The sequence below is a fragment of the Antedon bifida genome, chromosome 11 (genome assembly GCF_963402885.1).
Source record: "Antedon bifida chromosome 11, ecAntBifi1.1, whole genome shotgun sequence".
NCBI lineage: Eukaryota > Metazoa > Echinodermata > Crinoidea > Comatulida > Antedonidae > Antedon > Antedon bifida.
In genome coordinates, this window is record NC_136236.1 from 7,462,402 (window position 1) to 7,489,805 (window position 27,404).

Sequence of the window (27,404 nt, forward strand, 5' to 3'; positions counted from 1 at the left end):
TACCAATAAATAACAGGCACTAACTTTAACGTCTTTATAATGAAATATTATGTAGTTCTTTTGGAAAATAAAGTAAAGCATGCACTTACGTTTTATAAAACAAACAGACGGAGCTTAATTCTTCCTAATATTTTGATTTAAAAATTGTAGGCCTACAACTTTTGATCCTTGCTATCACTTTTACCTTTACATTTGTGTAGTATAATTGGGCAACTACGCCCTACCAAATACCGTAAAGCAAACTGGAAGTTAGGTTTAGTGCGCATGCGTATTCATAAATCCAGTGATGCAAATAAAAGGCACATAGTGGAAAATGCTTTCTTATAATGGAATGTTGAGTCGTGTAAACAATACAATAGTAGGAAAAGGGGCCAGCCAGAATCGTTAAAAATAAAAATCGTATGCTATGACCATATTTGGGGCATTTTCAAAATGGCGGCACAAATTTAAAAAATGGTATATATCTTTGTAACCGGTAGGGCCAGAATCACTATTTCCGGAATTGTAATCGTTGACCCTAGTATGCTCACACCTTGCTACCTACCGTACATGCGATTGGGTTAACGACATATCATTATGTTAATATTTCGTCTACCAGTTTACAATATTTTTGTTTTGGCCGCAATTAAAAAAATGCCTCAGATATTGTCATTTAACATACACTTTTTTCTGCTACAGTGATTTTTTGAGTCTGTATACTCTAGCTAGTGAACATTATGTGCAACATTTGAAAACTTTGTCATCATCCGTGTAACCATTCTGGTCCACTATTAGTAACTGACGTGCTTTCTACCAAAACAACTTCCGCACGAATCGAATGCGCACGAAAAATATAGTAGATGTATTTTTCAAAACGTGACCCTTAAAACACCATTTTTTTATTGAGTTTTGAGATCCGTATTTAAATACCATATTTTGAAAGAATGGTATTTTCTTGCCAGAAGAAGTGTCCATGATTCCGGCCTCAGTATTCGTCAAAACATACCAGTTTAACCCTTATGGAGCAATAGGCCTACTATTGTTAACGCGATCTTTTTTTTTATAAAACCGTTTCGCAGATTTGTTGTCAGCAGAAACTGGGCCTAAAATGAACCCACCGGACCGCCGAAGTTGAATCGTATAATTTTTACTAATTTATCATTATAGATATACCTAAAATTTCAGTAAAATAATCTTTTTAAGTTTTAATAATCTTGATATCGTGAACTATGATTTTTTTAAAGTACGATGCCATTTATTGGATGAATAATATGGGCACTAACTTCAACGCCTTTATAATTAAATATTCTGTAGTCCTTTGGAAAAATGAAGTAAAACATACACTTACATACGTTTTATAAAACAAACAGACGGAGCAGCTTTATTTAATTCTTCCTATTATTTTGATTTAAAAATTGTAGGCCTACAACGTTAATGCACCCTACCATATATAGCGTAAAGCAAACTGAAGATTAAGTTTAGCAGCAAAAATAAAAATATACTAGCACGTAAATTCAGCAAGCAAATACTTGATGTTCAAATCTTGTTGCATTTCCCTTCTTTGTGTGTTACAACAATGCTCTTCGATTATTGTTAGGATTGCCTATAGACACCGCAGTGCTAGTGACATATTTTTCATATACTTTTCATTGTTAGGCCTACAGATAATGTAAGCTAGCAAAAATGAAATGATAGAATGTATTGTGCTATCATTTGAATCATCCAGGCTCCATAACAAAATGATGGAGATCCTGAGAAGATCTGAATACCGGTGGTTTTTTTTTTGTGTCTGCCTTTTTTATTTAAACTTATTTATGAAATTGATTTTGTAACTATGAACGTCCGTTTCCGAAATAAAATTAAAATGAATGAATGAATGATTATCTTTATTTATAGTAATAATATTAGTATCAATTCTTGTAATCGTTGTATTTGTTATGCTTTTTTCTACAATTCTTTTAATTATACTAGGCCTATAGACGTTTCATTTAGGGACCACAGTATAGTGGAAATAAGTTGCTTATACTTTTCTGTTTTATCCTTGATTGATCCTTTACAAAATGAAAGAAAAATATGTTTTTACAACCGGATCATTGAGGTATAAAACGCACAATGTATACATGTTTTTGTATGAATGTACCAATTATTAGGTTTGTATGCATGACATGATACTTTGAATTCACTACGACCTTCTTGTGTGTGTATGTACTTTTGGCGGGAGAAAGTGTTGGATTATTATTGGGACAATTTATCTTTATCTTTATCTTTACCGCTTATTTCCAGATGATTTATACCAAGATACAACAAATGGCTCCATTTGTTTATTAAAACAATAATATATATTTTTTACTCGCGTCAATTAAATAGCAATTTAGAACATGTAAGAAACACCCTAATTGATAACATACAAAGCTATGACTTTTCTATTTGTAATATTTAATAGTACATACCGCCATAATCTTTTAAAAATGTGTAAATTTGTGGATTGTGTCAATCGTGGTATCTGTGATAGCGTTAAGTCTGCCCTTTTTCACAATGATTTAGACACTTTATTTAACTTTTTTAATCTTTTGATTCGTGTGAATCTTCATTTTGATGTGTTTTATTGTAGGCTACAGTTTTTATATGTTTCTCCTAAGAGAGGTGAATAAATTTGAATATTGTAAATCATTTTTATTTCAAGATATGGCATAGGATGGAAAAACATTTTCACCCGTACACTTAATATGAATTGATTTCTTTGTCCGCAATGTGTATACCGTTGTGATTGTGAATCGTTACGATACCTTTTTGTATGAAGAGTATTTAATATGTAAACTTGTTGTACGGGTCGAATGACCTCTTGTTACAGGGTTCCTATGTTTTAAAGGAGAGTAACCAATACATGTTAGACCATTATTATTAGTAGTAGGCCTATTATTATTACAAAAAGAAAAACAACGTACACAAATGAAAATCAGTTACAACATGGAGCTATAAAATTATTTAGCTCCATGGTTACAAGAATCAAAAGCTCGTTTCTAAGGAAGACTGAAATTAGTTTCACTAATAATCGGAATTTGTCGTCTTTGGTTTGCCATACTAACCTGTTGATAAACTGTTCCGCAAGCCTTTATTCAACCAATACTTTCCTATCTCTTGGAAATGGTTCGGATTTCCATGTACAAACTTCACAGATTTCAATTTACGATTTAGTAAATCGTTTACTTTAATGGCTAAGTTGTAGGTCGCTCTAGAAAAAAAACTTGGAAACCAAATGTAATTCGTGTATTCCCTCATTTTATCTACAAACTTAGATTGCTGATTTCCGGTTCGTATACTACCAAATCTACAAAAGAAATAATGCATTTTATAGCGAATCCCCGACATAAAGTTTGATAGTGTAGACAGAACTTTAAGCATAACAATTTAAAAATCTATAGACAATCCTCAAAAATTAATTCATGTTTCATTGGTTATCCGCACTTGGCGGATAACCCCTTGTTATTGTCAGGATCTTTTTTTTTCTTTTTTTTTTTTGGTTATCCGCACTTGGCGGATAACCCCTTGTTATTGTCAGGATCTTTTTTTTTTTTTTTTTTTTTTTTTTTTTCTATGTTATTCTTCTTTCTTTCCCTGAATTTTGTTGGCAGCGTATCTCTAATTCTGGCCAACATAAGATTGTGTAACTTTGTCATAAGATTGACCTGTAGCTGTTGATGTGCAGGACGTTTCGTTTTTTGACTATAGAGTTGCGCCGCGTAAGTTACGCGTGATTTTGTGAATTTCGCGTATTTACCATAGATTGAAAACCAAAAAACAATTTAAATTGAAACTTGGCAAAAGTGTAATTTATATCATGCGCTAACTTTCTATGGATTAAAAATGACACTTTTTACAGAAAGTAACGGGCGCACGCGCGTTTAAAATTTAAAAATGCGAAAAATCAATTTCTAATCAACTTTCTACGCGTTTCATGTCATTTTGAGCATTTCAAAAATTCCCACGCGTGCGCAATATGTTACGCGCGCGTGCGCACGTAGCGCAAAAACAATTTTTTTTTTGCTTGATTTTTGTTTTTCCAGCCTTTTCTAGTAATTTTACCAATTTTTATACAATTTCGACTTAATATCACGTCATACGAGCACGTAGAATTTGACAATTTGCGCGCGTTTTTGATGAAAAAGTTCAAAAATTTGTCAAAATTTTACCTTTTTTTAAACAGTCATAGATTCTAAACTACATGGTCAATTTTATTTTTTTTTACATATTCTGAAAGTAGATGAGTTGTAGATATAGAATCATGCATCCATTTGGCTAACCGGACATTGTGACGTCATCGTATGGCCACTCCAATATCAAATATAGGATTTTTGTCTCTTTCGTCATAGCTCATCACATTTAATAGAGCGCATCTCTACTTATCCATATTCCATTTTCCTCAATTTTGTAATATTGTCTAGGTCAATCAATTATCTTTTGCATGATTAACCATTTTTAAAATTGTGATGACGTCATCATGTTCAAAAGCGTCAATAACTTTGGTCACTTATTTTCACCTATTCTGCACTGTATGTAGTACGTATACAGTATATAGTGTATACCGTATATACTTAGACGTGAAGCAAAATAGAGGGCGCACTAACACTTTTTCAATGGCATAATCGTTTTTCTGTGCGCAATATTCTAACTTATGTCGTGCGCGTGGCTTTTGCGCTGCGGATAACCTAACTCGTCCGTAGTGACGAGTTCAAATCTAGTTTTTTTTCTATATTCTTCTTTCTTTCCCAGAATTTTGTTGGCAGCATATCTCTAATTCTTGCTAACATAAGATTATATAACTTTGTCAGAAGATTGACCTCTAACTGTAGATGTGCAAGACACTTTGTTTTATGATTTTAGAGTTGCGCAACGTGACTTACGCGCGATTTTATGAATTTCAATGATTGATCATAGATTAAAAACCAAAAGTCATTTTGTATTGACACTAGGTGAAAATTTAAGTCATGTCAAGGGCAAACTTTCTATGGATTAAAAATGGCATGTTTTATAGAAAGTTACGCGCGCACGCGCGTTTAAAATTTCAAATTGCGAAAAATCCATTTCTAATCAACTTTCTACGCGTTTCATGTCATTTTGAGCATTTCAAAAATTCATTACCATTTTTAAAATTGTGATGACGTCATCATGTTCAAAAGCGTCAATAACTTTGGTCACTTATTTTCACCTATTCTGCACTGTATGTAGTACGTATACAGTATATAGTGTATACCGTATATACTTAGACGTGAAGCAAAATAGAGGGCGCACTAACACTTTTTCAATGGCATAATCGTTTTTCTGCGCGCAATATTCTAACTTATGTCGTGCGCGTGGCTTTTGCGCTGCGGATAACCTAACTCGTCCGTAGTGACGAGTTCAAATCTAGTTTTGTTTGTCTTTATAGTAGGCCTACTTTTTGAAACTCACCTTCTTGTAACAATCGAAGGGTTAAGCGTGGTTAAATTATTACTTTTAACACCTGCGTCTTCTTTAAATCGGCCAATTGGTGTTGCGTTGCATCTAAAGAGAGATAAGGTGATAGGTTAAACAAGGTAATCTAACAACAGGATGTTGAGCTTCATTAGATCAAAGGTTTTATGTGTGGTTGCTACACAACGTTCCAAGCCCCTAAACAGAAACCGAGGAATGATGTACTTCGTACAGTTGTCGCAGGCAATCCTAAGATCAAAGGAATGTTACAAGTTCATATTCTGTTGTTAGATTGCCTTAATTTTAATAAAGAAAAATAGCCTACAATTCAAATATTACTGTAATGAATCTACATTAATATTAATAAAGACATTTTCTTTTAATATTTCCTGTACTGTAAACATTCGTTTCATCCAGGATGGACGCAATGCAAAGATGTACTCGCAACGTCTTGACCAATCAGAAGCGATTAATTGCTTTTCTGGAATTGCTTGCTGCTTTGTGTGTCCTAGTATAGCGGGATGATTACGACCAAGGCAACAAACAACAGGATGCTGGGCTCCGGGGATCAAAGGGTTTATGTGTAGCTGCGACACGCCCACTGAGACCCGCGGAGAATATGTACAGTACAGTACATACATTAAAGTACTGTTGATATTTGTCGCAGACAGACATAAGATCAAAGGACTGTTACGAGTTCCTATTTGGCAAGGTGAGCTCAGTGTCCTGTTGTTAGATTGCCTTGTTACGATTATCCTTTCCAGTCTTACCTTATGACGAAGTCAGCTTTATCTATTTCATTGCCACATTTACTACCGTTCAATATTCCTCCATTACCCACAATGGAACACCTTTTGTATACAGTTTGTTCGGGAGAATACTGTGTAAAGATGCAGTTTAATTATATTCTTCATCAAACTGGTGACCACTACAATGTTTGTCTAAAACAATCTTACTGGATATAATAATTTATATATATAATATATAAATAAATAAATAAAATAACAGCAGAAAACTTGGTTACTTCATTGTTTTAATCACTACAAATTTGTTTCGTACGACCAGCATGTAGCTGGCCGCACTCTTCAGGTGAAATGTAAAACATAAGTGACACAGTTGTCTCATAGTGCTTAATAGAAGTGAGTCATCAGGAAGTCGTATACAATAGCCTATTGTTTTAGATTTAGATAAACTATTTGGATCTGCAATTTAGTGAGAATTTTTTGCGGCCAGCTCTATGCTGGTCGTACAAAACACATTTGTAGTGATTAAAACAATGAAGTAACCAAGTTTTCTGCTGTTATTTTATTTATTTATTGATGCTCTACCTTGGTATTGAGCACTCTATCCTAACGGTCTGATAATTTCAACCTGAGTATATATATATTATATATATATATATATATATATATATATATATATATATAAACACAAGAGGCAAAGAACATTAATTCTAAACCGCCCGGTGATATACTGAAATTTAATTAATTAATTTGAAACGATAAAGATGAGGAAATCTGTGAGAATGAGAAAAAGTCGCCCCAACCGAGACTCGAACTCGGACCGCCTGCTTGATATGCAGATGTCCTAACCATTAGACCACTGGGGCTTTCATGGTATTGTTCGAACTCGATTGGATAACGACTCTTTAACATTCTCGGCGTGGTACGGCGGAACAATATATATATATATATATATATATATATATAAACACATTAGGCAATGAACATTAATTCGAAACCGCCCGGTGATATACTGAAATTTAATTAATTAATTTGAAACGATAAAGATGAGGAAATCTGTGAGAAAAAAGAACAAAAGATTTTCTCCCTGTGGGTAGATATATATATATATATATATCTACCCACAGGGAGAAAATCTTTTGTTCTTTTTTTTCGCCTTAAGGACAGTATTTTTTCGCCTTAACGAACGACTTCTTTTGTTCTCGAACCTAACCTTTTGTCTATGTTTCTCCCTAAGTCATACAGTTATATATATATATATAATATATTACATATACCGTTGTTAGAGCACATTTTATCCATGGTTAGAGTAAGCACTTTATTTTAAACTATCGCCATACGGACAGAGGTTCAATATATAGTATAGTAGTGTCGTATTAGGCCTACATGGAATTGTATTGGATCATCAGTAATAGACAGGCAGCCCAGAGACATTTGGTTAGATGAGCTAGGTACCAATATCTGACTATTTAAGTGTGTTGGGGGTCACTTGAAGTCAATGAAAATGGGAGTCTGCCGGGTACCCCCTGCTACGTCTAGACCGGGGGGACCCCGAAAGGTGCTAAAAAATCGGCACCGGTTAGATGATAGAGATACCACCTAATTTTACCACCATGGGATGCCCATTGGCATCCTTATACCAGTATCACAAATGACAGACTTTTTGTCTGCTGCAATAGGCCCGCTAGACCCCCCGAGGGAGGGCCTAAAATGGGGCTAGCATAGTGAGTGAGGTACCACTCAAAATTAATGCCAAATGAACAAGTTGTGTTCATACAATACTAAATGGATAACAACAGACTAATTGTCTGCTGCACCGCAAAATCCAAAATGCTCACTGTATCCTGAATGTGGACCCTAATATGTATGGTAATCAACACAGATGATATTTACACATGAGTTGTGGCTAAAAGAAACATATTAACTAACTTTTTGTTAATTAATTATTAATTATTGTGGACTTGAACTTGTTAATGAATATAGTTAAGTTACAGAGGTACACATTGGATCAAAAGTGATGAGTGCATTTCTTACATAAATACTAGTAACTGTGTCTTAGCAGGAATGCATTCGTAAGTCATCATGAATAAATACATTCATTGTTTAACTTTTAGGCTATAATGTATATTAATTAAATAAAACCATACTGTTGTCTTGCCATTTCAAAAACAAATTATGTTTAAAAACAATTTTTTAGAAAAACTATTTACAATTGTGTTACTGTATATATGCAGAACAGAATGTTTGGAGACAGAGAGATTCGCTCATTATTATAATGTATCGTCTTTGGTTATCATGCTGTATATAAAGTATTTGTATGATAACCAAGAATAAATAGAATACAATTAAGTTATATTGATAATAACAAACAATTTGTTTGTATGTTCCTGGCAAAAGTATTATTTTTAGTAATGTTTAACCAATGTACTAGCTATAACATTAAGAACTATAGACCTATTGTTAAAGATAGGTTATCATTTTTCTAAATCAAAATGTATATATTAGGCCTATTCATAGTAAGATTTAGTTTATATGTTTGGATAAAATGGTGAATACAATATTGTATATTATGTATCTGTTTCTGGGCAGCCCATCTCATCGTTTTCTTTTTAGGATTTTGGCGTCTTAATTTGTTCATATTGTTGTTATCTTATTTATTGACAAAGATTAACTTTATTCGTCAACATTTTTTTTTTAACTGTGAAAATAAAAATAAACTTGAATTGAATAAATGCTAATTGTCAAGAGAGAAAAACTGAAATGGAATCAGAGTTAATGTATACTGTCGTACTTAACTTGTTCAGTACAGTGTATTGCAATATACTTTACAATGAACCACTCGAATGATAATATAAATAATGTGAAAAGATAATGAAGTATAATGCAGAGGATGTTCTCATTCATCAGGGGAAAATTGACACCTATCCATGGGTAACAAGTGTTCCTGTTATTGTAGAATAATTGTTTTGCATAAATTTTTCTAACACCAATGGTTTAAACGTTTTAAAATTCACAACTCGTATTGTCTGTGTTTTAATCGGTGTTTTAAATGACACGTTATATAAAAGTCCCATACATGCTTCATCAGACCTATTACTATGTTATTGATGCATTACTTGTTGTCAATCCGTTTTCATCTGACAATTCACAGAAGCTACCCCATAATGTTGCACCTAGAACAATTGGTGTTTAGTTTTTGTACACTACCTTTCAATAATATCGATACTGGGCCATATGGTTTGATTGATGTTATTTACAATTCAAACGTTTCGGTGGCATAACTAATTGTGGGTCTGAAGAGGCGAATTACCCTATTTTATATATATCCAACCCAATAAGTTTCAAGTGGAACTTATATTCTTCATCAGATTTATTATTTATATTGTTAATTTAGTGCCTATTTTAAAAATGTAATATTGGATTATTATTTATTTATTTATTATATATTGACTATAATAATAAACATTTGAATTATAAGTTTTGTTATAAAATAATAAACGCAATAAAAGATGTTAGTAAACAGAGGACCTAACTCATTTTGCTGCATTACCATTATCGTAGTATAGTAAATGCACAAGAAAAAAAGAAAAGAACTGAAACTCGCAAAATAAGATATTTTAAAGTTCTTCAGCAATACGCGTTTGATCTTGTAATGCTATACAATTTGCCAGTTAATATTGGTGGAGATTTTAACTTACCAGCAAATGATGTCCAACAGGAAATTACCAAAGCACCAGCGCAATACCGTCATGTAATTAATAAACCAGATAATACTTATGGAAGAAGTAATATTTATTACTTTTATGTTGTGTGGCCCATTATAATGAAAGTATATAGAGCTTTAGCACAACCATCAGAAGAGGATATCGCTAGATACCGAGAACGTAATCCTCGCGCTGAAGCAAACGAACCGCATTAAAGAAAAATATACTGAATCACCAACAAAACCAGTATCGCAAATTTTAAACAACACCTAAATAACCCCAGTAAAACAAGAGACGATAATAAAAAAAGTTTTTTTATGATCACATTTAAGTGTATGGTTACGAGCTAATTCCGTAATTAAAAGTATAAGCATAGCACAGCACTTATAGACAGGCAGCCCAGAGACATTTGGTTAGATGAGCTAGGTACCAATATCTGACTGACTGACTGTGTTGGGGGTCACTTGAAGTCAATGAAAATGGGAGTCTGCCGGATACCCCCTGCTGCGTCTAGACCGGGGGGACCCCGAAAGGTGCTAAAAAATCGGCACCGGTTAGATAACAGAGATACCACCTAATTTTACCACCATGGGATTCCCATTGGCATCCTTATACCAGTATCACAAACGACAGACTTTTTGTCTGCTGCAAAAGGCCCGCCAGACCCCCCGAGGGAGGGCCTAAAATGGGGCTAGCATAGTGAGTGAGGTACCACTCAAAATTAATACCAAATGAACAAGTTGTGTTCATACAATACTAAATGGATAACAACAGACTAATTGTCTGCTGCACCGCAAAATCCAAAATGCTTACTGTATCCTGATTGTGGACCCTAATATGTATGGTAATCAACACAGATGATATTTACACATGAGTTGTGGCTAAAAGAAACATATTAACTAACTTTTTGTTAATTAATTATTAATTATTGTGGACTTGATCTTGTTAATGAATATAGTTAAGTTACAGAGGTACACATTGGATCAAAAGTGATGAGTGCATTTCTTACACTAGAGGGTTCGCTCGCTTCGCTCGCGCACCCTCTAGTGGGTGTACCCGAATGGTCCTCGAAAATATGACCAACGCCTCTGGAAATTGAAGCCCGGGTGACACCTATGCATAATATGACTGATGAGTAATGTATGTTTATTTTGTGATGTTTCATGGTGGTCCATAAATTAGGTACGCCAAAAATATCGCTTCCAGGGTAATATAGCAAATTAGAGTTTAAAAAATGTACGAATAGAGAACAATATAGGCTAATTATTATATTCGGTCTTGTGTGTGTGAGATTTGAACCTGTACTGAAAATAAGTTTGATAAGATGCGAAATGTATACCAATTATGATTGATTACGTCCCCTGTCAGTAATGATGTATGGACACTTGACAGCAATCGGTGGTTAGGAATTAGTAAAATTACTAAAACAAATTGTATTTCACGTAAAGTAAAGGCCTTTATAATTGATATTTTAATATCTAAAAAAAATAAATTGTAGTTCACGATTCAGTTGAATCACTAAAATCACATTGTAGTTCACATAAAAGTAAAGGCCTTCAATAAAAGTTAAATTACTAAAACAAATTGTAGTTCACGTAAAGTAAATGCCTTTAATCAATATAATTGATTAGTTGAATATCTAAAACAATTTCAGTAGTTCACGATACCTTGAACCACTAAAATATTTTTTTATTTAATATTGAATGGCGCCACCAACGGCCATTTTGCCGGAATTGACGTACCCTGAAGCCAGTTGAACAACAGCGCGAGTGTGTGAAAATAACCCTGTGATATCCACAAATTTCGATAGGTAACGCTAAATTTTGTCGTTGTAAAAGACAAAAGTGGAACAATAGCGTCGATGTGAAAACTAATGTTATCAAATCTACGTTTCGCGGTACATCTGAGATAGGTAAGGTAGGTATCCAAGTCGGAGATTTGTACCGAAGTTTTTGCATTGTCATCCTTATACCAGTATCACAAACGACAGACTTTTTGTCTGCTGCAATAGGCCCGCCAGACCCCCCGAGGGAGGGCCTAAAATGGGGCTAGCATAGTGAGTGAGGTACCACTCAAAATTAATGCCAAATGAACAAGTTGTGTTCATACAATACTAAATGGATTACAACAGACTAATTGTCTGCTGCACCGCAAGTGCCAGACACCCTAAAGTTAGACTAGAGACCCCCCTTCCCCCAACTAGCCCAGCTTAGATATTGTAGATACCACCAGCAACCAATGGTATATGATTTAGCACAATGTAAACAATATCAAATGACCTATTACAGACTATATGTACACTGCATTGGCCCTGTCAGACCCCTCTAAAGTTAGACTAGAGACCCCCCTTTCCCCAACTAGCCCAGCTTAGATATTGTAGATACCACCAGCAACCAATGTTATATGATTTAGCACATTGTAAGCAATACCAAATGACCTATTACAGACTATCTGTACACTGACTTGGCCCTGGCAGACTCCTCTAAAGTTCGACTAGAGACCCCATTTACCCCAAGTATAGCCTAACATAGATATTGTAGATACCACCAGCAGCAAAAACTCCCCACCCCCAAACAACATGTTTAATTGAATAAAGTTTAACTTTAATCGAACTAACACAAAACAATTGAAAATATATCCCATCAATGACGATAAAATGACCATTACCATTCTAAAGGGAAAATAGTTTAAGAGTTTCACTTAAAACTTATATAAGCCAAATAATAAAAACTTTTCAACGCATGATATGGTTGGAATCTACCTAAAACATATTTTACTGACTAAACGCTGTAGTTTTACAGAAATAACTTTAAATAACTTTTTCTAGGGACAGTACAACATACTAAACTATTGTACATACAATTTTAAGTAAAAAAAACGATCTGTTGCCCAATGCTTTTTAAAAGAGTATAATAATAATAATAATAATAATAATTTGTAACACTAGTTCCATTCAACGCAAATCAATACATTTGTATAAACGTATATTAAATCTATAAAAATAGTATTTTTCAACATTATGATACTGTACTCGAGCTGTTCAACCGGTTTTCAGCTATTACAAACAATTATCGTAGGAGGAGATAGGAAAATGCGAAGCCCCTATTTAGGGCAAATCGTTGAACCTAAATTCGTTTTAATTGTCAATAACTAATTATCTAACTCAATTTAATTAGTAAACAGGGTTACATCAGGTGGTTAAAATCAGTACCGAGATTCTAACCAACTTTATAGGCCTATACAATCGAGTAAACATTCTAGAAATAACGCGCGATTTACCGAATTTTGCCCTTACGTAAATTTATATATAGATAATGTGGTAATTATGTACTATTAACATTATACCTAATGAAAGTTTTCTTTTTATTTAAATATTTCTTTGTTTTATATATATTATATATATTGTACATTAACAATTTGTAAGTAAAAAACTGTTTGTAGCCAAATTCTTAATTAGACAACAACAACAAGTAGCCCAATACTTATTATAATAGATTATACTAATTTTGTTTAAGTACCTTTTTTAATAGATACAGTACTACATATCTATCCCAATGCTTATTAGAAGAGTATATTAATCATTATTTTGAACAAAGTTTGTGTATTAAATAAATAACTTTTATAATAAAAGTACTGTAACCCAATGCTGATTAAATAGTATATTATATATTTTTATAATGGAATCTACTATTAACATTAAATGTGTTAAAATGTTTAGATGTACATATTACTGAACAAACTCGGTTAAAAGTATTAAAAGTATTTAAAATAATAATTATTGTGTTTAATATATTTTTTTCTCTCTCGAAATACTGGATATTACTATGTAAACGTATATGTTAAAGTAAATATTATATTGTAGCCCTTGCTGCATTAGTGAGAGTTGGATAATTGTATTGACATGGACATATAAACATTTATATTTAAAAAAAAGCATAAAAACGGTATAACGAGAGAATTATGAATTATTCTGTAAATTTCTAATTTCTAAAAACAGAAAATCTCAAGTTCACTGTCAGTGTCATCGCTCCATTCCAGCCCAGAACTTATATCATCTTCGTTGGTTTCGCTAACGCTCACAGGTACATCTTTAAAAAGGTTTTCGGGTAATGCCGATTCTGGAAACCAGTTTATTGTAAAAGTTATTTATTTAATACACAAATTTTGTTCAAAATAATGATTAATATACTCAATAACTACAGTTTTGTACATTGTTAATGTACATAGTGTTGCCCGAAAGCTCTACTAACTTTACTGGCTGTTTTACTTTATCGTTTTGATTTAGCTTTTCGCTTTTTTTTGTATCTCCATTGAGATCCAGCCACTAATACCCACAGCATTGTCATTTTTTCAATAATTTGCTTTTGGATTTAAAACAAAGAAATATTTAAATAAAAAGAAAACTTTCATTGTAAAGGTTATTTATTTAATACTACTGGATTTGGTCAGAATTATGTTTAAATTTTAATAGTCACATAATTACCACATTATGTTACAAATTATTATTATTATACTCTTCTAAAAAGCATTGGGCAACAGATCGTTTTTTTTACTTAAAATTGTACAGTACAGTAGGCCTATAAATAGTTCAGTATGTTGTACTGTCCCTAATTTGGCTTATATAAGTTTTAAGTGAAACTATTTTCCCTTTAGAATGGTAATGGTCATTTTATCGTCATTGATGGGATATATTTTCAATTGTTTTGTGTTAGTTCGATTAAAGTTAAACTTTATTCAATTAAACATGTTGTTTAGTGGGGTTTTTTGCTGCTGGTGGTATCTACAATATCTAAGGTAGGCTATACTTGGGGTAAATGGGGTCTCTAGTCGAACTTTAGAGGGGTCTGCCAGGGCCAAGGCAGTGTACAGATAATCTGTAATAGGTCATTTGGTATTGCTTACAATGTGCTAAATCATATAACATTGGTTGCTGGTGGTATCTACAATATCTAAGCTGGGCTAGTTGGGGGAAGGGGGGTCTGTAGTCTAACTTTAGGGTGTCTGGCACTTGCAGTGCAGCAGACAATTAGTCTGTTGTTATCCATTTAGTATTGTATGAACACAACTTGTTCATTTGGCATTAATTTTGAGTGGTACCTCACTCATCTATGCTAGCCCCATTTTAGGCCCTCCCTCGGGGGGTCTGGCGGGCCTATTGCAGCAGACAAAATGTCTGTCGTTTGTGATACTGGTATAAGGATGCCAATGGGCATCCCATGGTGGTAAAATTAGGTGGTATCTCTCTCATCTAACCGGTGCCGATTTTTTAGCACATTTCGGGGTCCCCTCGGTCTAGACGCAGCAGGGGGTACCCGACAGACTCCCATTTTCATTGACTTCAAGTGACCCCCAACACACTTAAATAGTCAGATATTGGTACCTAGCTCATCTAACCAAATGTCTCTGGGCTGCCGGTCTATAAAGCCTGTTAACAACACTGGGGGAATTCGTTCGCGCGCGAATATAAAAGTAAAGCGTCAGCTTGCGTTTCACATTTTCATCTTCCAAATTCTAGTTCCTTGAGTTTGATAGTTTTAATAGTTTCTAACTTTTGCCAAACAAAACATTGCGCAACCAATAACTACAGGACAGTAGACCTCCTACACGTACTGCGTGCGTATAGTATAGGAATAGTACATGATGAATGAAAATGAAAATCGCAGCTATTCGCTCTCTTGTAGTAAAGCTTATAATGCGATTTTTTTTCTCCTCGAAACATTTGATTCACCCTAGTGAAAACACGCTTAATGGACAGTGGCGTAATGCTGCAGAGGCCGGAGGCCCCTGGTTTAGGAACCCAAAGTGGCCCTCCAACGCTGGAGGCCTCAGGCGTTTTAGCCTTTTTCGACATATATTAATTCCTATTTTTTCCTCTGGGCACTGTTCACGGGCCTACATAAGCCCCGGGGTCCCTGGGTTTAGCCAGTGAGAGCTCATAGCCGTTACGCCACTGTTAAAGAACCATGGAACGACTCTTATCTGGACGGGGGACGAAAATTCATTTTGCTAGAATAAATTGGAAACATACATCGGTCAACAAGTTGTAGAACTTCTTATTTGTAGTGACGATCCCACTGATTCTGGATTTAAATTTTTTAGATTTCTTAACACTTCTCCGAGTAAGACTCATTTCTGTATGGACAATTTCTTTTAAGTCGGATCTAAAAAAAAAAATATGTGACCTTTTTTAAGGGTAATTTTCGACAAATATTGTTGTCAATGTCTAACTAGTTTATCTTATAATTTATAATTCTGCTATTAAACAATCTCATAATAATGGCCAAGGTGGTTACTGGGCGGGAGAAGTCCTTGATCAATGACAAGGTGCGTTAAAAACCGTCCTCATGGCTTATATAGTTTAATCCATCATTTTGATGAATTTTTAAACCGACTTCTTTCTTTTGTTCGTACGTACCTCATTTTCTCTAAATTCGATACATTTTGTTTCCATGGATTCCTGAATATAGATGACATGTCTCGATTACTTTCATTGCTCGTGGACATTAACCTAATATACTCGAGTTTGACGTACTTTCGAATAGTTGTTGCTTTTGACGGTGAACTTTCCAAGTTGGTATACTTAACCAATAGGTCTACGTTAACTGGCTCTTGACGCAATTGCGAATACAACCCAATATTCCGCACAGTTTCATTGTAGGAATGAAATATCAACCTAAATATTATTATAAACGATTGGTTAAAAAAAGGTTTCACATTTTAAACTTTAACCCTAAAATCAAGTACGCAAGAGAACCGCAAATATTGACCAATCACGACGGGAAGGAACATATTTTGATATTTTTCCCTTTGTGTCTTTAAATCGCCACCAAACAGCACTCAATCCACAACACATTGCAACATAAAGCGTTTTGAAAACGTACTTTTTTTCAGTAAATCCACTATTACATTTAGAAAATGTCTATCCTTACCGTAAATACATCAAAAATGATATGACCGAAATTCCAAGCGTGATCGAAAAAAACCTGATAAAGATCTTCATGGTTATAAACCAACATTTGACTGGAAAATATAATTATTAGGCCTACATTACTGTTAATATTTCGTCTACCAGTTTACAATATTTTTGTTTTGGCCGCCATTTAAAAAATGCCTCAGATATTGTCATTTAACATACACTTTTTTCTGCTACAGTGATTTTTTGAGTCTGTATACTCTAGCTAGTGAACATTATGTGCTACATTTGAAAACTTTGTCATCATCCGTGTAACCATTCTGGTCCACTATTAGTAACGGACGTGCTTTCTACCAAAACAACTTCCGCACGAATCGAATGCGCACGAAAAATATAGTAGATGTATTTTTCAAAACGTGACCCTTAAAACACCATTTTTTTTATTGAGTTTTGAGATCCGTATTTAAATACCATATTTTGAAAGAATGGTATTTTCTTGCCAGAAGAAGTGTCTATGATTCCGGCCTCAGTATTCGTCAAAACATACCAGTTTAACCATTATGGAGCAATAGGCCTACTATTGTTAACGCGATCTTTTTTTTATAAAACCTTTTCGCAGATTTGTTGTCAGCAGAAACTGGGCCTAAAATGAAACCACCGGACCGCCGAAGTTGAATCGTATAATTTTTACTAATTTATCATTATAGATATACCTAAAATTTCAGTCAAATAATCTTTTAAAAAAAGTTTTAATAATCTTGATATCGTGAACTATGATTTTTTTGAAGTACGATGTCATTTATTGGATGAATAATATGGGCACTAACCACGGCTGTTTCAAAGATATGAATTAAGTCACGCGCCGCCAACGGTAGAGCGGTGTATTGTGGAGCTACCATTCGCAAACATTTAAACGCGAATCCATGTGTGTATACCGGAAGCTGATTACTCATAATTTGACCGTTATAAAACCAACCAATAAGAAATAAATATAGACCGAGAGCTGAAATAAAATTATGAATATTCATTAATACAACAGCCGAGACAGAAAGCATGTTGTTTTAAAAGCCTACTCGACTGATGACATGCTGATTTTGAGTGTAGAAATTGAGGTCCAATTCCAAACATTTTCATAAAATGCGTCTTACGTAGGCACAGTCGAAAGTAGGTATACATTTGTTTTTATATATCTTGGTTAAATGTATTTTTCACGGTAAACCTGCTGTAGGGTTTGGTAATTTAGATCCTTGTGATTGTTGAAACATTGACTTTTTCAAAAGGTGCCGGCTGAAATTTAAATTATGGCCGGTTCAATTTATGCTATTTCTAAGCCTAGAGGACAATTTTTGCCTTCTCCAGTCTCCACGCGCATGTGTATATACACTACATAGTTCTAGGTCTACTACACACAGTACTTACTAGGCCTGCCCTGTTTTAACTGCTACCTCTAAGTCTATTACTATTGCTAAGCCTAGACTAGGCCTACCTTATTATTAATTAGTTAGGCCTGGTCTGGACCGCCCAAGTTAAGAGGGTAGGCTAGCTAGGGAGGAGTAGTTGTGGTAGGGCCTAAAACCTTCCTGCTGGCTAGCCAAGAAGGGGTAGACCTAGCTAGGCTAGCTATTTCTATTATTATATATGTGGCATACTACTACAGTAGGCCTACATCATTCATATCAATATCATATGTGGGTCTGATAAATAATAAGCGTAATTTAAACAGAAATTACAAGAACTATCCTAGGCCAGGCGATCTACCGGTACTACAGTAGGCTAAATATGCATGTTTACAGTAAGTAAAGTATCATTATGTCTAGGCCGATACTCGTATACTTTTTTTTAGCAAACCCGTTCTGTTATATAAACCTAATAATATATATATGTTCTTTTTTATTTAGACCAATCTTAAATCTATAGTACAGGTAATATTGCTACCAAAAGGAAGACCGAAAAAAAAAAAGATGGATGCAAACATCAAAAAGTAAACAGAATTTTTCACATGCGGACCTATACATGCTCATGCATACAGAGTGGCAAAAATACAACTGATACGCGCAATGTCTAATGATGATTGGTGTTTAAGATGAATATTGCTAGCTTTGCACAGATAAGTAACATAAAGAATTATAATTTTTTATTACAGTATTTATGAATATTGTTTTCAACAACATTACATAAAATTAACTTTCTTATTGTATTCTCATTCCTTTAAAAATAAACCTCAACAGGCAGTTATTTCATTAATTAACATTACATAAATTTCAACAACATACAGTTTAACCTGCATTAAAATGCTTATGTCTGGCACAACTACTATTATTAACATTACATAAATTTAAACTTTCTTATCTTATAATACCTTTCAAAATTAACCTCAACAGGCAGTTAGCTCATTCTTCCTATTTACAACAACACAACATTAAATGTAACCTGCATTAAAATGTTAATGCACACATCGGGCACAATGCATACTTGTACATTTCATTATTTTTCATCTTTATTTTATATTAACATTACATAAATTTAAACTTTCTTATCTTATAATGCCTTTCAAAATTAACCTCAACAGGCAGTTAGCTCATTCTTCCTATTTACAACAACACAACATTAAATGTAACCTGCATTCAAATGTTAATGCACACATCAGGCACAATGCATACTTGTACATTTCATTATTCTTCATCTTTTCTCCGTTTCGTCTGGATTGTGTCTTGGATTGTTGGATCTATAAATGTTAAATGAGCTTTCATAATTGATACTAATTGATCTAGGGGGCTCTTCATCCCATACACTGACCGTTTCCTCCTATTAAATTCAGCGTGAATTAATTCCCCACCCTGCTCGGCTAGTAAGCCGATACCAACTTTCCATTCCCTCATGAACTGGATACAATGATGTTCTAACATGTGTAGCTTTGGCTGGACTACTCTAGGAGCAACTCTCCTGTACTCTTTTGAAAAGAGTTTTATAGCACTTTCTGTGGAAGAAAGGATATTGTAACATATTATAATGGTAACAGCCCTGCATTGTAACAACGTATTCATAATTATTTAATTTTGATTGCATTATCAATATCATTGTATCGTTATTGTGAATATTGATACTAATCTTAAATAATTATTTTATCATTTACAACTGAAATTTACCATATGTGTCTATCTCTTCGTCAGTTATAGATCGTGTATGATTGATAGCAGTGTGCACTTTACTAAAGGTTGAAAACACTGGCGTAAAAGAATCTTGGATTTTCTTGAATTTTACCTCAAGTAGCTTTTTGCAATTTTCTGGGCATTGGTGCATTTGTTGTTTGAGTGTTACATCAACACCATCAAATAGCTTGTCAATTATATTTGACTGAAATAAAGGTAAATAAAACTTTTTAGTTATTACCTGCATCCTTTTTTTTATTAAATGCAGCTGGGTACATTGTGTGGGATTGCACTATTCAATATACTCACTTTACATGCTCTATGAACGTGGTTGCCCACAAAACTTTTGCCGTGGTACTGTTGCCTAGGGATTTTGTTTTGTCTGAGGACCTCATCCATTTTCGTTGCCAATGGGCCGCAACCAAATTTCAGGTCTTGGTTTACTGACGTTTCCTTTAAATTTAGACAGAATAATTTTCTTTGTAAATTCTATTATGATTTTAGTGTGTACAGTAATTAAATAAAAATGAAACATACCAAATCCATGACTTCTTGTTTTTTCAGATTTATTTTTGCACCAAGTTCAGTTATTTCTTGAGGATTTGCTTTTTGTCCAACAAGTGCATAGGAGAGGCTATTTCGTAAATCATCAAGTTTTTGATTTGCTTTTTGCACTTTTTCTGCACAAGTAATTCTGTGTGCTGCACATTCTGCTACCTTACGGTCAAAATCTGCTAGATGTTTACCTTGAAAAAATAATTAATTATTATTATTTTTGAAAATGTGGAGGAAAAAGTTTTAAATAAAAAGGAAATTAACATTTACTGACATACCTGTTGGAATTGTAGATTCCTGTCTCATGTTGAAGATAATTACATCAAGATTGTGTATTTCAATCTCGAGCAAATCGTACATTTTCTTGAATAGCCCGAGAGAAATATGCAGTGCTGGAATTGATACCTGGAAATATACATTAATTAAAGAGGTATGAAAATATTATTAGTTGTTTTAAGTTTGTTATTTAGAACTAATATTATTTTGGACTTGTTTGTTTGAATTATAATTTAAATAACCTACCAGATTTAATTCAATATCAACCATGTAAGGCCGGATGACACTGTGTGATATCAGTTTGCTCTTTTTTGGGTCACTGCCATGGTCAAGAAAACTTTTGTAATCCCTGTTGTATGTCTTTAGGCATCTGTTTTCTGATGGTTTGTTGTTAGACCTAATGTCATCTTGACTACACAGGCAGTATATACAGCTATACTTTCCTTTAAAAAAATAACAGAAACAGTATATTATTTTATTTATCAGAACAATAGTTTATTAAGTTTAAAAACTTAAATAAAAAAATAGGTGAATTTAACTAACCGTTGGGACTAATTAGTCCATATATTCTGCAAAGAAAGTCATAGTCTCCGAAGAAAAAAAGTCTGATGTTGTGAGGTCTGAAATTAGATTAATATAATTTAATTAATTAAAATAAATAATCTCTTTATATAATACTTATCTCTTAGCATATTAACAGTACACAATATTCCAGTTAATTTAGATTGGCTTATAGGCCTACTCTAGTACAACTCCCTCTAAATGTACAAAATTATAATTTACAAATTTTAATGGAATTGTGAACTTACATTTTGGTTTTAGGAGATATCCACTGACTGCCATTCAATTCCATTACTTCATCCATTATTAAATTGAGTCCTTTGTTGATGTTGACAGTCAAATCTGGGGCCTGGAATATCAAGACTACTATAATGTTGTGGAGAGCATTTGGTTTGGGTAACGCACAAATTTGTATCTCAAATTTTGTGGTATCACCACCCTTATCGCCTCCAAATTTAATAAATATTTCTCCATTGTTGAAAAAAGTTAGTTCATCTGACCTGAAATGCAGGAAATAATTTGTTTTATATTTATAATTCCTTATGTTATAGCTGTACATACAATTGTTAATAAATGTAACTATTGATATTTCTTATTACTAATTGATAACTTTTATTTAGTTTGGTTGTTAAATAAAATTGTTATTAACATACAGTTTGTGTTTGTTTTTTAAAAAAAAATTATTAATGTGTACATTTTACGATATTTTAAAAGTACAAAATATATGTTCAAGTTTTAGTGGTACTGTACTGTATGTATAATAAAAATGCACATCACTGGGTACAGTACTATTACAGTACTATAAAAGTTTAGTAAAAGCCAATCAGCAATGTGTTGTAAGGATAACCAGGAATGGATAAAAAATTGTATACATACATTTCATATTGATTTAAATATTCATAAATCAGTTTCTTAATTTGGGTGAGTCTGACGACTGCAACCTCTTCCAATGACAGCCCACCAATTGACGTAGCTCCCTCCCTCTTTACAAACATATACTCGGTTGATTTAACTAAATAGCCATCAACAATTTTGTCTTGGCATATTCTCATCTGGCGTTCTGATGCTAGTAAGCCTGGACAAAACCTAAAAATCAAATAAATAATTCAACTGCATAATAATTTTCATAGTGATCAGTATGTTTTATTACAGTAGTTCTGCAGTGGTTTATAAATCAATCAATTTATTCGTTATGGATTATGAGAATTCACTAATTAAAACTTCAATTACCTTCGTAATGCCCGCTGCTGACTCCAATTTATTTTGCAGGCGTTCATGATACCAAGGCACCTTGTTGCATCCATTTTTTGACCATTAGTATCTGGTGCAGCAACATTCACTTTGGTGGCTTGTGAAGTGGTAACCATGTTTAGTGGCTTCAAAATTGAAAATGTTTTCAATTAATTACAACCAGAAAATAATATTTAAGCCTCACAAAATAATGACTAATCAGATGATTTTAAAGGAAAATTATTTTATTATTATATAATATTAATAATCGGATTTGGAATCTTACCCGTCCTTGAGTTTTCAAAGTTATTTTCCCTTCAGTCACATCTTGATGAACTAGCTTATGTGCCAGATTTGATAGCTCTGTTGGGTAGACATTTGTGTTGGCAGTTGCAGTTTGGATGTCTTTAACAGCATTTCTAATTTTCATAAAAGCTTGTTCCTTTTCCGTTTTACATACATGATTGTCTGTTTCACTTAGGTATAATTTTGACAGACAAATAGAACATTGAAGGACAACTGATGTTAATGAGTGCTCAATGATTGCCGGAATTTGCACAAGTTCGTCCTTCTTAAAATTAAAATTACAACTAAAACAGGGAATAGATAATTTGGAAATAGCAGAAAACAATTTAGTTGTACAGTGTGTACAAAAAAAATGGCCACATGGTGTCTGGACGCTATCAAGAGATAACATTTTATTGCAAATTAAGCATTCATAAATTTTATCACAGTCGTTTAAGATTTTGAACTGCCGACTGATTGTGGCTAGCGGCGGAGGAACTGAAGTAAAATTACCGCTTGTGCCTCTTTGAAAATTTTGTTTCTGTCTTCGCCCTGATACTAGTTGACTTCTGTATAAAAAACATGCTAGACATCTTTCCTCATGTGGCTTATAATGAAACGGCGAAAGAGAATGCCCTTTATAAAATCGTGAATGACAAGTGGAACAAAGTGCCTCTGGATCAACAGAATTTTTAATTTCAAATAAAGGGGGTAATTTGTTCATGTTGGCCAAAGTGTACCTCTCATCTTTTTCTTTCATTTTTTTTCCACAATCAAAACAAATAGAGGACAGTGCCTTCTCATGAAACTCCATCTGTGGGAAGATAGTATTTCACATTTGATACAGTGCAATTCCATTTGTTGTAAACTAAATTAATATCTAGTTCTAGGCCTAGGAAAACATGCATATTCAGTGAATATTGAAATTAATAAATGAAACAATCGTATTAGCTAGCATTATTAAAAATTATTAATAATCATGTTACTTAAGGAAATTTAATTCATTGCGAAAAAATCACACAGGCTTGGGCCTAGCTTAAAGCTAGGCCGCCAGAAAGGCCACGCTCGTCGCGGGCCTCGTCTGCGCCTGCATACCCGGTGATCGGCTAATGTTTCAAAAAAGGCTGTTGTATTACGATAATTTATAAGATATTGAACCGTCACCTTTTAACAAAACTATGTTAAATATTACCAATTAGTATTATTGGTTTACAGAAAATAAGTATTATCTTTTAAAAAATAACGATGTAAACACAATCGGTGAAGTTAGACGGTGTATTTTTAACTTTTGTTTGTTTACAATATAGACTACGCTGTTCGCTGCTACTTCCGGGTAAATTAACCGACTTTTATATTCGATAAGTCGTCTTAGTAATTGTTTTTTTATCATTATGCTGTAATGAAATCATAAAAAATCTGGTTTCAAACCAGCAAATACTAACCTTAATTGATAACTTGATTAAAAAAACGTTAAATTGACTACAAATGATACTTGTATATTTTTGACGTTCGCGAAAGTTTCATAACCTCTCGCGAACGAATTTTCAATCTTCCGCGGTTCAGAAAAAGTCGTCTGCTAACATTGAGGGCGCTTGACTTTTTCTAAAATATTATCATAGGTTGAAACAGCTGTGTAACTTCAACGCCTTTATAATTAAATATTCTGTAGTCCTTTGGAAAAATGAAGTAAAACATACACTTACATACGTTTTATAAAACAAACAGACGGAGCAGCTTTATTTAATTCTTCCTATTATTTTGATTTAAAAATTGTAGGCCTACAACGTTAATGCACCCTACCATATATAGCGTAAAGCAAACTGAAGATTAAGTTTAGCAGCAAAAATAAAAATATACTAGCACGTAAATTCAGCAAGCAAATACTTGATGTTCAAATCTTATTGCATTTCCCTTCTTTGTGTGTTACAACAATGCTCTTCGATTATTGTTAGGATTGCCTATAGACACCGCAGTGCTAGTGACATATTTTTCATATACTTTTCATTGTTACTAGGCCATGGGCTGAACATCAAAATTGTTACTTTTCGTGGTGGCCCCTCTGGCAACTACATATTCTTTACATATAAAGTTTGAAAATAATATTTACAACATTAATCATAAACTTGCCATCGCCAATAAGGCACTGTTTTTGTAAAAAATGAAAAATTATGAACAAATTATGAATTGTTGAATATAAATTATAAGCCAATCGCGAATAAGCTTTCATAGGCGTTTGGAGAGTTTTATTAAATGTTGACCAATGAGAAGCCTTCTGATATAGCTATTCGGTACTAGCTTGGTATCAACAAAAAAACACTAGACGGTCACACACATGTTGTAGGCCTACTCTTTGTGACTTTTATGATAAAATATGCCGAATTAGTGTTGTATTGACGTATCTAACTCTGTGAAAAAGTTTATAAAACTAGCAGCAGCAACACACGCTAAATTTTAAGAATGTTACGCATGGTGGAAGCTACCTACTACTAAATGTTATGCATTTTGACTTCACTCCACCACCAGCAGAGTGATAAAGGGCTAGCCTACTAGGCCTAGGCCTACTAGCTAGGCCTACCCTACTAGCTAGAGAGAGGCACCCTATTCGATTGGAAGATGGTTAACAAGCAGTACTCTATTTGCCTTCTACTAGGTAAGCCTACAAAAGAGGGTAATTTTTAAAGCTATTTTATAGGCCTATTTGTTCATGTTATTAATACTGTAAAGTGTAATAATGTATATTATTTATAGGCCTACCTAACTAGCCTAACTAGTAGGCCTAGGTAGTAGGGCCTACTAGCATGGCATTATTGTGGCCTTGGGTAGGCTTAGAATCAATCACAATAATGCCATGGTGTTAATAGTTATAATACAGCTGAGTTGGTGGTCATCATGTCATTCAACATTGACTGATTGAGACTAGCTTTAGACCTCCAAGTCTACCTCTATTTTGTAACGTTATTCTTTTTTTTTCTAAGAAAGTCAACAAGAATTCCACAACATCTTGAATTTAAAGAGCTGAAGAATACAGGTTCAGTGACAATGACAAAAAAGGTAGTTTGCAGTTTAATTTACTGTACAGTGTAAGTACATACAGTTCACATAAAAACATGATCTACAGTACTTCCGTTATCATATACTGTATGTTTTCTTTATATTTGTCATACAAAATAAAAAATTATTATCACTATAGTCCTTGTTATCAGGTGAACTGTTACTATACTTGTTAAGTTCACAATTTAGCTGATCACAGACAACTCATGTCATCTTATTCGTAACATTCTGTCTTTTATTTTACAGTGCAAGTACTGTATCTACCAATCTAAGAATAAATTTCAGATCAACAGTCAGTTAATGGTTTAACTCTGCCTTTGATTGCTGGAAAAAAATATTTAATTAGGAAATATTCTATAGCATTAACAAATTACAAAAAAATATATATAATATTATATCTATTGATTTTTTTTCCGACATATTAGAACAACAATATGCCATACATCTTATACTTTAATATTACGCCATTTTTACCAATATATTGTAAGTAATTCATTGTACTTCATAGCTAGCTATGATTACTTTATACATTTTAGCAACTCATGTTAAATTGATATTCACCTAATAATGTTCTTTTATTTGTGTAGAAATAAATATTACTATTAGTAAATATATTATCATAAAAAATTAACATGCTATACATAACATATCTTTTTGATGGTGTTTTAAAAAAACTGTTTCGTAATATCCTGTAATAATATATGCAATATCCAAGTAAAATTTATTAATTTTGTGATAATTGTAACTTGGTATATAGTATTTATGTTACCAAGTCTCTAATAAATGTGATGAGTATATAAATAAAGGTTGTCTATAGTATTTTACAATTATTATACACACAATACATTGACATAAAAATCATCTTTATGTTTGTTCTTTAAAATTGATATATATACAGATAATGTAAGCTAGCAAAAATGAAATGATAGAATGTATTGTGCTATCATTTGAATCATCCAGGCTCCATAACAAAATGATGGAGATCCTGAGAAGATCTGAATACCGGTGTTTTTTTTTGTGTCTGCCTTTTTTATTTAAACTTATTTATGAAATTGATTTTGTAACTATGGACGTCCGTTTCCGAAATAAAATTAAAATGAATGAATGAATGATTATCTTGATTTATAGTAATAATATTAGTATCAATTCTTGTAATCGTTGTATTTGTTATGTTTTTTTTCTACAATTCTGTTAATTATACTAGGCCTATAGACGTTTTATTTAGGGATCACAGTATAGTGGAAATAAGTTGCTTGTACTTTTCTGTTTTATCCTTGATTGATCCTTTACAAAATGAAAGAAAAATATGTTTTTACAACCGGATCATGGTGGTATAAAACGCACAATGTATACATGTTTTTGGATGAATGTACCAATTATTAGGTTTGTATGCATGACATGATACTTTGAATTCACTACAACCTTCTTGTGTGTGTATCTGCTTTTTGTGCCAGAAGGTGTTGGATTAACTATTGGGACACCACTTACTTCCAGATGATTTATACAA

General features: G+C 33.2%; 2 protein-coding genes and 1 non-coding gene across 3 annotated transcripts; all 3 read right to left on the bottom strand.

Annotated features, from left to right (window-relative positions):
- Positions 1-3,060: 3,060 nt before the first annotated feature.
- Positions 3,061-16,910, bottom strand: LOC144856242 (alpha-N-acetylneuraminide alpha-2,8-sialyltransferase-like). Its single transcript, XM_078714191.1, has 6 exons — positions 16,807-16,910; positions 16,293-16,550; positions 15,906-16,038; positions 6,201-6,310; positions 5,428-5,520; positions 3,061-3,307 (listed from the first exon to the last, which is right to left on the bottom strand). The coding sequence occupies exons 1-6, from the start codon at positions 16,875-16,877 to the stop codon at positions 3,061-3,063; spliced, it is 912 nt and encodes a 303-aa protein (XP_078570317.1). The 5' UTR covers positions 16,878-16,910.
- On the bottom strand, positions 6,968-7,039 carry Trnad-auc (transfer RNA aspartic acid (anticodon AUC)). The gene has a single exon. It is a non-coding gene; the product is annotated as a tRNA-Asp (tRNA).
- A 2,180-nt stretch (positions 16,911-19,090) lies between the features above and the next one.
- On the bottom strand, positions 19,091-23,189 carry LOC144856243 (uncharacterized). The gene is made up of 11 exons (XM_078714192.1): positions 22,848-23,189; positions 22,562-22,707; positions 22,208-22,417; positions 21,580-21,831; positions 21,314-21,390; positions 21,017-21,213; positions 20,773-20,899; positions 20,477-20,685; positions 20,249-20,392; positions 19,937-20,144; positions 19,091-19,767 (listed from the first exon to the last, which is right to left on the bottom strand). The coding sequence occupies exons 1-11, from the start codon at positions 22,989-22,991 to the stop codon at positions 19,463-19,465; spliced, it is 2,019 nt and encodes a 672-aa protein (XP_078570318.1). The 5' UTR covers positions 22,992-23,189; the 3' UTR covers positions 19,091-19,462.
- Positions 23,190-27,404: the final 4,215 nt, after the last annotated feature.